The following is a 14838-nucleotide window of genomic DNA, read 5'->3' on the forward strand; positions in this document are numbered from 1 at the left end:
TTCAGTGCTCAGACATTATTTGTACTCAAAAAGTGTGTTGATACCCTCCTGGTCACTCACTAATAATACATTTTATTTATATAGAGCGTTTCAAAGTCTTTGAACACTTACAATAAAAACCAGACCATTAAGCACATTAAAACAAGTGAAGCAATAAATCCAACACATAAAAAACAAGCCTATCAAAAGCAAGTGAAACAATGAAACAATTACTTTTTTTCAGAGGGGCGGGGGGGGGGGGAGGTTGATAGGATATCTGAATACAGGACATAGTGGGGTGTCACGCAGCAAAGGGCTGTAGATCATAATTGAACTGGAATAAGCCTTAGTACATGGTGCGCATGCTCAACCAGGTGCAAGGGTGACCCAATGTAGATTTTGATAACTGATCTGAATGTAGAACATTCCCAGAGGTGTATGGGTAGGGAGTTCCAGAAGGAGGGGCTGAAATTGTGAAAATCTTTGTTAAGCTAAGTTATCAACCATAGTAAGATGCATTACAGGAATATATAATCAATCCAGCTTCTGATTAATTCTGAGACTAAATCACATTTATTCTGACACTTCAGTATTCATAGCAGTTACAGTTTAACCTTTAGTTTGACAAATGACAACTTGGAACAATTTCCAACCCAATCCTGAAGATCCATCCCTGCTTATGGCACCCTCAGCCCTGCCTTGACCTAATTTGAACAGAAGCCTGTGTTTCAGCACAGCTCAGCATGGCATAGCCTGCAGTTCCTGGAACAAACACACACACACACACACACACACACACACATATAAATGCCCACTGTCTGGCCCACTTATGCAGCTCCATCTGCTCACAGCCATATATCCCCCCCTTTACAATTTTAAGTACACTTGCAAGCTTGTCATGCACATCTTCCCACAGTCTTTCACAATTGTTATAATCTCTTATTCCCCATATTCTCCACATTACAAGCTGCCCACATATCAGTAAACTTTTTTTTTTTTTTTCTGGTCCTAGATATCCTTCTGGAAGCAAATTCTTTGCTTTGCAGCTTAATTACGGTCCACTACATGACTTAGATAGGGGTATTGTTTTTTTAAATGTGTGTTTCTAGCCAATTCCTTTCAGTAAGTGGACTTGAAACAGTGGAAAGCTGGATCTAGTATTCTCTTACATAGAGAATAAAGCACTTTAAGTTGCATTAATTGAGCCACTAAATGGCTAATGTGAGCACGCAATTTCCTGCACCCACAACAGAAAAAACATTATCTTTCAATCGGAGTCATGTTTCTTGCCGCCTGCAAAGATGGCAAAGTACTCCTGTACTTAAGTAAGAGTACAGATACTTGTGTTAAAAAAATACTGTGATAAGTACTGATTTAACTCATTTGCTAAACGTAAATTCCCATCGAAATAGATTAAATATAGTATTGGTATTGGAATGGGAAAGTACCGATATTCGTTTTAAAATGTAAGGAGTAATAGTTTAAAGTTGGCAAAAAATAAATGGTACTTAAAAATTTTGAAAGATCTACTTTAGTACAGTAACAAACTGTTTTTACTTCGTTACTTCACATATCTGGCAACCTCACATATTTTAGGTCCAACATTTGCTCTGCTTTTAGCTCCATTTTAGTCTTCTAAGCAAAATATTTGTGTTAAGCTTGCTAGATGTCCGACATTCTTAAGCAACTACTTTTTGAGATGGTCTGTCTTTGGTGATAGAAAGATAGTTTTTAGTGGGTTTATCAGAGCTGTTTTGCTAAAAGGGGTAGCCTACTGCTGCTGGAAGCTGTGGTGCTGACAGCTTTGAGTCTGAACTAGTAAATACACAGACCATAAAACCAAAAACAACTATTAAAGTGCACTCAGTATAATGCAGATCTCAGCTAGGTGTGTCTCCATCTCACCTCCCAAATGAAAAAGAGATAAATCTCACTCCCAGCACCATAACAACCAAAATGGCTACAAAGATGACAAAAATCTGGATTCATTTATCTCAACATATCACAAATAAGTATGGAATTAGCAGATGCTCCGCTTTATAATGAGCCCAAACTTGTTTATGGATGGCAGTTTTTGAGCCACAACAAAGGCCAAAATGGGCCCTCCTGCAACCGACTCAGTAAGGAAACGCCTTTTCTGCTGAAGTAGTTGATCACCTATGGCCCTTTAGGAGTTTTGAGGAGTCAATGAAGGTACAAAACACACAAAAAATAGGTTCCCAAAAGTTATGAATCAGCATGACCGCAAAAGGTACCTTAAGCATACATAACCTAAATGTGCACAAAAAATATTATACTGACAGACAGACACACACACATGCACGCGAACAAATCCATGATCCCCTCCGCCCTTACTCTGACAGAGATAATGAGCTAAATGTTTCTAAGAATCTCTAGAGGTGCAGAGTGGATTATAATACTTTGTGTACTAGAGCTTAAGAAATAGTTCCTACTAAAACTGATTACCACAAGTGACACAACCACAAGGTGCATTACACACCAGGAATAAACAAAGTGAAAACAATATGTATAACTATTTACAGTTACATTTTACATAATTACAAATGTAAGCACTATATAACATTGTAAAATGTATGTTGTTAATTGGTTCAGGGTATATGACGTACACACCAGATGTCCAAATGTAAATTGTTAGTCATTCCCACATTCAGATTCACAGATGGACAGAAATGTTTATGAAGTACAGTAAGTTGGGGAGGACGAAAATCAATAGTGAAAATCAAGTGTCACTGTCGGCTTTGCCACACTTCTTACTGGAACAGATAAAAGCACAGACAATATTTATATTTTCTAATTCTTTATATGGTCATGATGTTTATTCTTGGTAAGCAATAGTGTAGAGTGCACTTAAGGCTTCGAAAAAGGACACGGTTACTGGCACTGAGTCAAACATAGACACCATGGCAACACTCATACAAAGGGATCATCAAATCGAGCGTAAGCAAAGAATGATAGTACCAGCAGACTGTATTTGTTATTAGTTCAAAGTAGACTAAATAGATCTTTTTTTTTTAATACAATTGCAACATTTGGGGTACATGTATTCCTCCGGAAACATCTGGAATCAGTTTCTGTGCATCCAAAGCAATTATCAACAGCATAGGAATCCATTGCACCAACCCAGCTGTTGCCGTTTGGCTAGTCTCGCTTTACCAGACCTTTTTCCACAGCGCTGCGAAAAAGGGTCTGGCTAGTTCACCCAGCTTTTCTGGATGGGAGAAAAACATGCTCTGGTTTATTGGCATTTTTTTAAACCAATCACAATCGTTATGGGCAGCGTTAAGCCCCGGACAAAGCAACGGTGCTGCTGCAAAATAACCTTGGGAAGGAACTTGTTTTGGTGGAACATGAGTAGGTTTAAAAAATGTTTTTATTCCTTCAACAAAAAAAACTCAGATTGGACAGAGAGCTGGCTGGATTTACCTTGCAGGGATCTGAGGAGCAGTTAACCATAGTCCTCATGAATCGAATAGAGTTAAAAATTCCAACACAAAGAAAGCGCAAGGTACATCCGACCGAAAAGAGTGAAATTCGGCGGAATTTCCGGCAGCAATGTTGCAATCTCGGAAGTGGAGCGGCGTGGACATAGATGACTGTTTGACTTAAACAGTATTGTGTGACTCGATCCCAGATATTTTGTCTGTTTCCCAGTTACAGAGCCAAGGCTGTGTATGAATACCTTCTTTTATATTTATATATATATATATATATATATATATATTACATTGGATCACTAAATCTAGCAGCTGTTGTTATGCATTGTGTTTATTACCAGATAAGGAGGGCAGATATGGTTTGGTTTTGCAGATCTTTGTGTTTGGAGGGCTCACAGTGCAAATATGGTCTTTTGTTGTTTCAGGGCCAGATTCACAGTTGGGTGTCTCTATGCTCAGATTGGACCAGATGGGCCCTCCCTATGTCTCTTTGACCTTTCCACAGTTACCATTTTGTCATCTGCTTACATACATTCTTTACCAACTTCTCAGCAGGACAGATGGCACAATTGGTTGGAGATTGAGAAATGTGGAATTTAAAGGGAAAACAGTACATGGCAGAGCCTATTATAAGGAAGCTCTGTATTCTCAAAACACCACAGCATATGAGGAAATCTTCCTTCTTTATGTTATAACAACATTGATATTATTTGAGTTTACTTCAACACTGTGCCTGGATGTCCGCATTGGCACAGATGTCTCTGTAACACAGCAGATGGTAACAAAGGACAGAGGACACTGCTTTTTTTGTTTTTTTAAAGAGGAGAGACTGAGGCTGTAATGTAATACCAAGAGTGGGCCTTCCTTGGCTCTGTGAAAAGACAATGCATATTGTGTTTGGCTTAGTTGTATAGGTGTGTCAGTAGTAATAGTTAACAGCCTTGTATAATGGTCTGATATTACATGTTTGCATTTCTGTTATGTGCCAGTGTGTTTGTGGTCTGGGAGTGAGTATAAATGCATGCATGATTGCATGTGAGATTCTAATTCCTTGGTTTTGAATTGCTTTGATACACCGAGTGAGGCGCCATGTACCTACACGATGAAAGTTGTAGTGTGAGCAACTTACTCAGAGACAGAAACGTGTGATGTAATACAGAGATAAGTAAATTAACTATGCTAATAGTTGAACTTTATGAGCTGTGAAAGTAAAAAGGCAGTTTTTAGACAACACAATGTCCATCACTAGAACATATTTTGTTTTATCATCATGTAAATATTTATTCTGTTTGAGGCTCCAGACATTTACATGTTCTTGCTGCCTGTCCATATTTAAACTCCTGTGCAATGAATTTGCACAGTAAATTGCTGAGAACCCGCCCTACTGTTTGGATAGTGGCAGTAAGCGTGTTTTTATAGAGGGTTTAGTGGCTAATAGGTGTGTGTGTGTGTGTGTGTGTGTGTGTGTGTGTCTTCATTTCCTCACCCTGGTAGTAATAATAAAAATGTACTGTTAGGACAAGGAACTGCTCAGCGAACACAGTTGTTTACCTTTTATTCCAGTTCAAACCTTTGCTAGAATTAAGCTCTCAGCAAACTCAACATACTACTCAATTCCCATCAAATATTCATCACGATTATGCTCTTCGTATTTTATGTGCTTGCACTGTGTCAGTAGCAAATGGACTTTTTTTCACTCTTATCCCCAATTTCCACCGGTTGCAGACCGCTCTGCTGCTTGTCGGCTCCGTGCTCCGCCGTCCATCAATACCCACCAGGTCCGCATTTGTTGCGGAACGACTGAAGCCATGACTGACAGCTGAAGTAATGAGGACCCATAGGGTCGCACAAAGTTATTTAGAATAAAACAACAAAACCAACAGTTTGTTTCCATCCAGAGAAGTAGAGGGGAAACAACTCTGTGCTGTGTTTTCCAGTTGTAGTGCAGGGAAATATGATCCACCGTGAGCATGTTCTATTTTATTTAGAAAATTAACCGGATGTTTTATTTTGTTTCTGGGCTCGACTTCCTGTCCCACACTATCTGCCGTGCGGTGAATTGCTGCGGAGCTCTCCGACGTCCAGCAAAAATAGAAGCTCTGCGTATCTGCTCCGAAGGGACTGCCAGAGCTGGAACGGAGTCGAAACGCAGCCGTTCCGCAGTCAGTGAAAATACCCATGTTGACTTTAATGGAAACCTAGTGACTCTGCCGCCGTTCCTAAGTTTAATTCCGACCTGCGGCCCTTTGCTGCATCCCCCCTCTCTCTCCCCTTTCATTTCTTCAACTATCCTGTCAATTAAAGGCTTAAAATGCCCAAAAAGTCATCTTTAAAAATAAATAAGAAAATAAAATATTGGGGGTGTTAAAAAGCAGATATACATTAAAGAGGCCATTGAGGTCCCTTGGAAGTGTAAAACCATTGTTTTGCGTCGGTTGCAGTCAGTATATGGATGTAAATTTCACTATTCGTTGAGGAAGACAGATATGCAAAGCCAATATAACACTAACTCATCCAGCATTCCTATCTTTCAAGTCAAGCAAGTAAGATAATGTTTTCCCAATGGTAAGCACTTCTATGTAGGCAGAGGTTTTGAGAACAATGGGGTCAGTTTTGATGGTTTAGTTAAATGTAAATGTTTTAAGGTTTCAGTTTCCCAAAACAACCGTTTTCTGAAATTAAGGACATTTATTTACACTACTCGTTTGGCACATATATGCCATCTGTATTTCATGGTTTGCTTCAGCTAACGTAAAACATGGACATGCAAGAATACAAAACAAACCAACACTAAGATTAGTGGGAATTTGCCTAATAACATTTTTTTTTGCAACCTTTGCAGTCATGCATGCAGAATACAGATGTAGATTTCACTATTTGCTGAAAAAGCCAGGAATGCAAATCAAATACCAACACAAACCCACCCATCATTGTTGTCTATCCAGTCAGGCAAGTAAAGCTGCCTACACATGATGGCCAAAAACTGTTTATTTCCTTTTGGGGAAAGCAGTGACACCCAAGTATGTGCTGCGCTACCATTGGTGTCACACACCGCTCTGATTTTCCGCTTTGTGCTGCAGTACAAATACTTTGTTACCTTACCTTACCTTACTACCTTACTTAAGTAGATTTTTTTGGTATGTCTACTGGAGTAATTATATAACAGCAGACATTTAAATTCTACTCCTTGCATTTTCACGCAATGATCTATACTTTCTACTCCTTACATTGTAAAAATAGACTTGTTATTCCTATTTCTCCTGGGCTTGTTTCTTCTTCCGGCTTGTCATCATTCAAAAAAGCACAATAAAATAAAAACCTATCCAGACAAATCCCGCCAACCAGATAGAGTGAATTTGATTGTGGTTGGATGAGAAGTGTAAACATATACCATTCTAACGGTTTGTACGCAACCCATCGCGCCTGCATGTGACACATTTCACGTCACACTCCAGCAAGGAAACAGCAGACGTATGTAGCATGGAAGCGTGTTCTCTAGCATTTGTTACCCCTCATCAGTGAGTTGTTATTATAAGTGGCATTTGCAGTAGAACTCAGCAGACATATGCCAGTCAATAGCTTAATAAAATTACTGTATTGCTATTATGCCCAGAATAAAAATTATTATGGGCAAAAAAAGGCCTTGTATGAAATGTGCTACATAGTCCACATCCACAATATGCAGAATTCAGCAGTTTAAAATGGTGTTGTGTTAGAGATATTTCCTTAACACAATAAAAATGTTACCCTGCAGTTCACTGACATCCAGAAAGAAGGATGTATTTTCTGGGACTACATAAAAACAATTTGCAGCACCATTCGGTGCAAGGAAGGGAGGGGTAAAAAGACTTCTGTTTCTGACAAACAGGCTTTGTCTACAGTTCAGCTGAACAAGGGTTGTTGTTTTACTTAATTTGGGGAATAATTTAAAGGATATGTCACTGGCAGGGGTTTGCTTGCAAACAAACAGGCAATAGGGCTATCCACAGTTAAAAACCCATTAGTGTTCTCAGATTTTTCATAGTCTGTGTGAACCACAGTTTGACACTCCCAGGGCCCCTCACTGGGAGTATGGAGAATGTCCACTAAATTCTCCAGACGCTACAGAGGAATTTGCAGCACTGACAACCTCCTCCACACAGCTGGATCTCTGCCAAAGCTAATGGTCTCTCTGTGACAATACTTTCTATTGAGATATGATCACAAGGCCTCACTCCCAGGATAACTCTTACTTTTATCAGGAAATGGGTTCAGTGTTCTGTTTGTAAGGTTAACTTGTACAGTGCCTGTTCAAAACATGCCTGTTTAGAACGGGTTGATTGCTTGGCCTCTTGTATTGCTGCTTACTTTCTCCAGAACTCCAAAAAAACTTACAGAAGGACCCCAAAGGACTTAATATTCAACCACACTATACCGACTTACTGTGTATTTCTACTTCAGAGAAAAACATTTCTACTGCATTTATCTGACAGAGAACCTTGCAGATTCAGAATAGAAAAAATATATTAATTATAAAGTTGAGTAGGCCCATCTCACAGATATTTGCCTCATGGACTCATGGGGGTGCCATATGCGCCAGCCAATCCGGCTTGTTATGATAGGTAATCAGCAACTATCTGCATTAATCAACCACCAGAACCGGACCGAGTACGGAGATGGACTCACACTGGATCCAGAAAGACGGCCTTGAAATGTGAGCGTGTAGCTTGTGAGAGAGAGAACATGTTTATATTGTGTAGCGTATTGTTAAATGACGGCGGCGCTATACTTGGCGCGTCATTATTATCATTAATGAATTTAACACTTCTGCAGATGTCCAAACAGGCTTAGTGGCTTGACGGTTAACGTAAGAATGGAAATGATGCGCGGTAATGTTAGTGTTATAAGTTAGCAGCAGACTTAAACCACCAAACCCAGGGTGAGTCTGAGTGAGATAGAGGAAGACTGCTTTGTCTGGGTTTGGGTAGACATGGAATAGCCAGCGATCATGAATCTGGTTGTCTCTCCATTGAGATATTTATGTTAGCGTCTTCATGAAATGACCTTTCTACACCCTGGAATGTTTGTATTTTCTCAGTTTTGCTCCAGTCGCATGATAGGAACGTCAGCCACATGCACACTCGCTCACTGGCTCAGAATAATTCTCAGGACAGTGACCAGCTCTATTCACACATGACATTACACCAACTTTGTTCTAGGGTGCTGGCAGGGTAAAGTCCATTTCATGTTCGGTCCAGCTGATTCTGACATCTGACCGTTCTCACAACCGTGTAATGTCTAGATAATTTAGAGTTGTAGTGCATGTGTGAGGCCTTAGGTCATGCACTTTCTTTTTTGGTCACTGTGGCATGGAATCATGCAGTCCTTCCGTGTTAAAGCTGATAAAGTATCTACAAACCTATTGTTTGGATGATTTTGGTTCCTCTCTGCCCACACGTACACTTATATGTGGCCAAAGAGATACTGTAAAACAGCTCACATTTTTAGTTACCATACTGTAGAAATTATGATGCATAATCCTCCATGGACTTCATACATGTATCAAATCTGAGACCACTTCCACTGTAAACCCTATTTACCATTAAATCAAATGAATTGAGAAATATGTTTGCTACGGGTGTACAAAAAAATTGATTCACATTTGTGAAGTCAGATTTCTTAAGTTTTTTTGTTTTGTTATGGAGTGTATATTTTCACATGGGGAAAGTAACTACGTTTACATACTGTGGATCGTTTTTTGCATTTGTTTTTTAATGGAAAATTGATTTTGAATCAGATCTTGAGCCTAAAAATGTATATTGAATTGAATTGTGACATTTTATGAATTGTGCACCCCTACATGTTACACAAAAATGTAATATGGAACTTTCAGTGACAGGGAGTAATGTAGGCCCTTATGATGTTTTACCTCAAACATCACCAGAGGTTGTAAGAAATGTCTGCCTCTTCTGTTAAATGGGGTCATGGAAAAATACAAAACAGTTCTGTTGATTTTACTAGTTTGTCATTATTGATATTAGTTGGCAGGAAGACACAAGGAGAGAATAAGACAAATAATGTAGTTGTTTATTGTAGAAGGCGTCAGGGCAGACCTTCAATGCCTTTAAAAAATATTCACCCCTCTTTTTTTTCTTTTATACCTGAAATTATGGTCAGTATAATTTGAATTTTTTAACAGTAATTTGCACACAAAAAAAAGGATTTTTACAAACTAATGTCAATCACAAAATATATAAGGTAAAGAAGGTGATGGCATAAATATTCACCCCCTTTTAAAAGTGACTGACCTAATTCAACAGAAGTCCACCTTGTTGATGCTAGCAGTGTCACAATTAGTGAAATGGTGATCATATTCATCTGATGGGTGTCAAGTGATTATAGTATAAAAAACACCTTTGTCTGGGAGGTCTAGTCTCTGGTTCATCTGCATTCCAACTACAATTGCAATGTGAAGAAAAAAGAACACTACAAAACATAATTGAAAAGTCCAAGTCAGAAGATGGCTACAAAAAGATTTCCAATTTACTGAACATCCCACGGAGTAAAGTTAAATCCTTTATTCTGAAATGGACCACTACAAACCCACCATTTCCACCGTGAAGCATGGTGGTGGCAGCATCATGCTCTGGGGATGCTTCGCAGCAGCAGGCCTTGGAAGGCTTATAAAGGTAGAGGGGAACATGAATGCAGAACATTTTTGCCAAATCCTGGAAGATAATCTGACTCAGTCTGCAAGAGAACTACAACTACAAAAGCTACTCAGAAATGAAATGGTTCAAAGACAACAAGGTGAATGTTCTGGAGTGGCCAAGTCAAAGCCCATATGTCAATCCAATCGAGAATTTGTGGCTGGACTTAAAATTAGCTGTTAATGCCCGATCTCCGGACAACCTGACAAAACCTGAGCTGTTTTGCAAGGAAGGATGGGTAAATATAGAAGTGTCCAGATGTGCCAGCCTAATTGAAACATATCCACACTGATTCAGTGCTGTAATTGCAGCCAAAGGTGCATCTACTAAATACTGACCTTAATTGGGTAAATATTTATGCAATCATATTCTTTACCTTATATATTTTTAATTTATTGACATTAATATGATGAAATCAAAGAGGTTTTTTTTGGTGCACATTTTTGTCAAAAAAGCCAAAACATATTGACCATGATTTCACGTATGAAAGAAGCTAAAGGGTGAAACATCCAAGGGGGTTAAATACTTTTATAGGCATTGTAGTAGCTTGCATACTTCAGCATGTCACAACTTAGCATAAGACTGTACACATATGGCAGCATACAGTACTAGTTGGTTAAAATATACATTAAAGTGCTTGGTAAAGGATAATGTCTATACTAGTCCTATGCTGATATTGAGGAATACAACGAGTTAGCTCTCTGTAATGTTAATGGTTATTGTATGTTTGAACCTAGCTATGGTGAACTGTATGATCCAAATACACACACTTGCAAGTAATTTTCTAAGATGACACCTTTTCAGTAGTATAATTAAGTTAGTATTGAAGTATGTTAAAAGGAAAAAAGAGGCCCGTTACCATATGGTATGTTTCACAGAATGAAAATGTGGTCCAATTGATTGATGGTCGTCACATGACTTAAGCTTTAAATTAAAAACAGTTTTGGGCCAGTATCAAAACTTTTCACCAAGATAAACTTCAGCAATTGATTTTTATCGGTTGCTTTCAAATCAATCCACCAAGCTGTCCCCTCTCCAAAACTGGACTCAGCAACAACCCAAAGACTTCAGGAAGAGGCTGAAGTTAAAAAATAAACCCAATCTGGCATCAGCCAGCTAGAATTTCTACCAGCACTAAGATGCAAGTAGACAAGTTAGCACGAGAGTTTGGCCAATTCAACATCAAAGCAGGAATTTCCTTTTTTTCCCTCCAACATGTCACTGATGCATGTGAAGAGCTTTGCGTAAACACCAAAAGATAAGATTGAGGTCTCATAGACTAACCTGTGTGTTTTTGTTTCAGGGGAGCTTTCTCTGAGGTGGTCCTGGCTGAGGAGAAGGGTACCCAGAAATTGGTGGCTATCAAGTGTATCCCCAAGAAGGCTTTAGAGGGCAAGGAAAACAGCATTGATAATGAGATCGCAGTCCTGCACAAGTAAGTGGACTTCTGTGATTAGCAATAATAGACCCTACATTGGTTTATTAATCAATAATGTGATATATAAAATAAACATACATTTTTAAGCCAGTCTGTATTGCACCACACACTTTTCAATGTTTAACCATGTGCAGCATTAGCCTGAATCTAGAACCTAGAATTACATTTCTAGATAATATATATATAATTCTGTGGTAATATGATGCATGTAATGATTTGCATTTTAATAAATGCACATATTAAAGCACTCAAAGACACCTTACATGAACAGTAAAAAACAAAAACTAGATAAACAATTTAAATCAGTTAAATGTAATGCTAATGTGGTTATAGGCATTGGATACAGAATTAGACCAAATAGGCCAGTTTAAAAAGGTGTGTTTTAAGACTTTGAACTTTATCTACTTCTCACTTGATTACTGTTATAATACATGATATTAATTCTTTTCATGTCACTCAAGGTCACCTTACAGCTATAAAACAGTAATAAACTGTAATACTTGGATCCATATATTATGTACAGAAAAGGACCAGTTTGATCAAATAACTAACTAACTAACTAACTAATTAAGTAATTAACTAGCCATCCAGGTTGAAAATGCAACACCAGTTTGTATTTCAGGAAACAATGTCCTGGTTAATCCAGACCTTTAAAAGCTAGCACACGTGATTTCTCTTAACCCAGCTCATGCTATGTTCCCTTTCTACCTGTGCATGAGATTTATGGTTTTATTATAGAAAGGCAAAGGCAAGTGACAATAATACAATTGCGGTTCAAACGTACTTCTCTTTAGATGTGGGGAACCACAGGCCAGGTGAAACGGGCTGATCTACATTGGGTCCATTGCTATTTTTAGAGCTTTTGTTGCCTGGGTTACTGGAGACACAACTCTAGCCAATGTACAGCTATGATCCCTCCTGAGGTGAGGTGGAATGAGAGAGGTGAGGGTTATTTAGCTCTTCAATTTTGACAAATGGAGTAAACTTGGCCTGAAAAGTAAGCCTGCTTTGTGTAGATACATACAAAGGTTTCATTACTCATTGTAACACGTAATCCTGAACTCCCCCTCGGTACACGGAGAATGCGGACAAGTTTTGACTGAGTAACATTTCCTTAAAGCTGCATTAATTCATATTTTTATATTAACAGTGGATCAAAAGACTACATGAAAGGTGAAAGGTGTAGTGATGAATCCACAGAGATTTATTAGCCGATGCTGCTGTCCACCTCGACTCTGCAGTCTTTTAGATGATTGTTTTGGTTTTACGGTTTGCAACGTTACTGTTCAGATTCAGCCTCACCAATTCCATCAGTCTTCTTTCCAGCAGCATTTAGGAGTTAAGTACCAGATAGTTTCTGATGCTTTGAATACGTGTAATTGTAATCTAAAATAGGTTAATATGTCAACACTTCCTTTGGTTTGCCACGTCATGTAGTCATCAGAATGAAAATATAGTTCCTGTCTTTGGATTATTCAATCCAATCCAGTTATAAGTGTTAACAGTGGCCAGTTGTTTGACTACAACAGCCAAACTTGAAATCAGTAAGTAAAGTATTACTAACACTATATTGATCATTGACCTGTGTAATTGTTGATAATCAAATCCAACTTTTGTGTCAGCAATGTACTTATCCAATTTAATGACAATTCCTACCCCTCAAAACTGAAGTAGACCTGCTCTCCTGTCTTTGACTACAGGAGACAGTTGGCACACAAAAATGTTATTCTGTAATAAAAATACTGGGGCTGAAATGGTGGTAGAACATTATCTTTGCTTCTCCTTCCTGTTATGAGCCAAACCTTTTTTTATGACTCCTGTTATGTCTCTCACTGCTATTTATTGGTGTTTATTTAATGTTTCCAACCTCTGTAAAGCACGTGTGGCAGTGTTTTGATTTGTATATTAAAGTAATTTAATTTATTTTCAATTGAGTGTCTATTGGCCCGGTTTGGGTTGTGGCAGATGTGTAACCAGATGATCCCTATTGGATACATTCTGTCAACTTCTCTCTGTTCTGATAACTGTTACCTGGCAGCACAGCCCAATGGTGGTATGATGTATAATGTAGACATATAATATCATCACTTGGTTAGCCAGCTGTTCATCCTCTTCTCATTTTATACAGACCAAATATTTACTCAAACACAGACATACAGTGACTAATCATGGTCTAGTCATCTGTAGCCGCACCAATCAGAGGAGTTGGTGTAAAGTTACTGTGGAGAGTCTGTTGAAACTCTGAAAAGGCTTATTACCATGGCTGTTTCAAATGTCCGGGCAAAATCATCACTGCAGAGATTGACCAGCCCTCAATAGACATTTCAGTTCCCTAACAGTCCCCATGACCAAGGTTTTTTTGGCCAAGGAATCCATGAAGCCAGATTTGATTCCTTATTACTATAAATGATCTAAGAGAAGATAAAAAATGTTTGAGAGAAAAAGTTATTAAACTAAAAAGTATTTCATGAGAGAAAAAAAAATATTTGAGAGAAAATGTTTTCCCACCAATAGCAAAAAACAATTATATGTGAGAACTTTAAAGGTACACTTTAAATTTTAAAAATTATTTCTGAAAAAAAATCCCTCTCAAAATACTTTTTCAAACTCTCAAATGTATATTTTTGCTATCAGTGTGAAAAAAAAATCTCTCTCAAAAAAAAGTTTCTCTCAAAACGTTTTTCTTCTCCCTCTCAAAACCTAATATAAGTCTTTGCTGTCGATTAATTTTTTTTGCTCTCGTCTCAGGATTTTTCTCTCGATGTGAAAATAGAGTCCATCTGAATCATTGGAAACTCTCTGCGGCTGCAGGACCTGAGCTCACCACCAGTGTTTCAGTTTGACACAAAAGTGTTTAAATAATTCAAAGGTATTTATTTAGAAGTGGGTTGGCTGCTAGTTAGCTAACCCTAGCTTCCACGCTTAACTAAGGCAGCGCATCTATGGCGGTGACAATGGTGTAATGATTCAGATGGACTCCCAAGACAAGACCATAAACAGTTAAAGAACATTATTTTCACATTAAGAGAAAATTCCTGAGATGAGAGCAAAAAATTTAATTGTGAGCAAAAACGTTTTGAGAGAAACACTTTTTTGGAGAGAAATATTTTTCACACTTAGAGCCAAAAATATGTATTTGAGATTTTAAAAAAAGTATTTTGAGTGAGATTTGTTTTTCTCAAAACATTTAAAAAATTTCAAATTTATTTTCAAATCTTTTTTTAGTCACAAATTGTAGTAGTTTTTTGCTATTGATATGAAAACGTTTTCTCTCATA

General features: G+C 38.1%; 1 protein-coding gene across 2 annotated transcripts in view; it reads left to right on the forward strand.

Moving 5' to 3' along the window:
- camk1b (calcium/calmodulin-dependent protein kinase Ib) overlaps positions 1-14838 on the forward strand; it is a 38735-nt gene that overhangs the window by 12994 nt on the left and 10903 nt on the right. For both annotated transcript variants that reach the window (XM_034869399.1, XM_034869398.1), the window contains one exon: positions 11427-11558. In XM_034869399.1, coding sequence (XP_034725290.1) covers positions 11427-11558 — 132 coding nt within the window. The remainder of the gene's footprint in view (positions 1-11426; positions 11559-14838) is intronic.

This window comes from Etheostoma cragini, chromosome 4 (assembly GCF_013103735.1).
Source record: "Etheostoma cragini isolate CJK2018 chromosome 4, CSU_Ecrag_1.0, whole genome shotgun sequence".
NCBI classification, from domain to species: Eukaryota; Metazoa; Chordata; class Actinopteri; order Perciformes; family Percidae; genus Etheostoma; species Etheostoma cragini.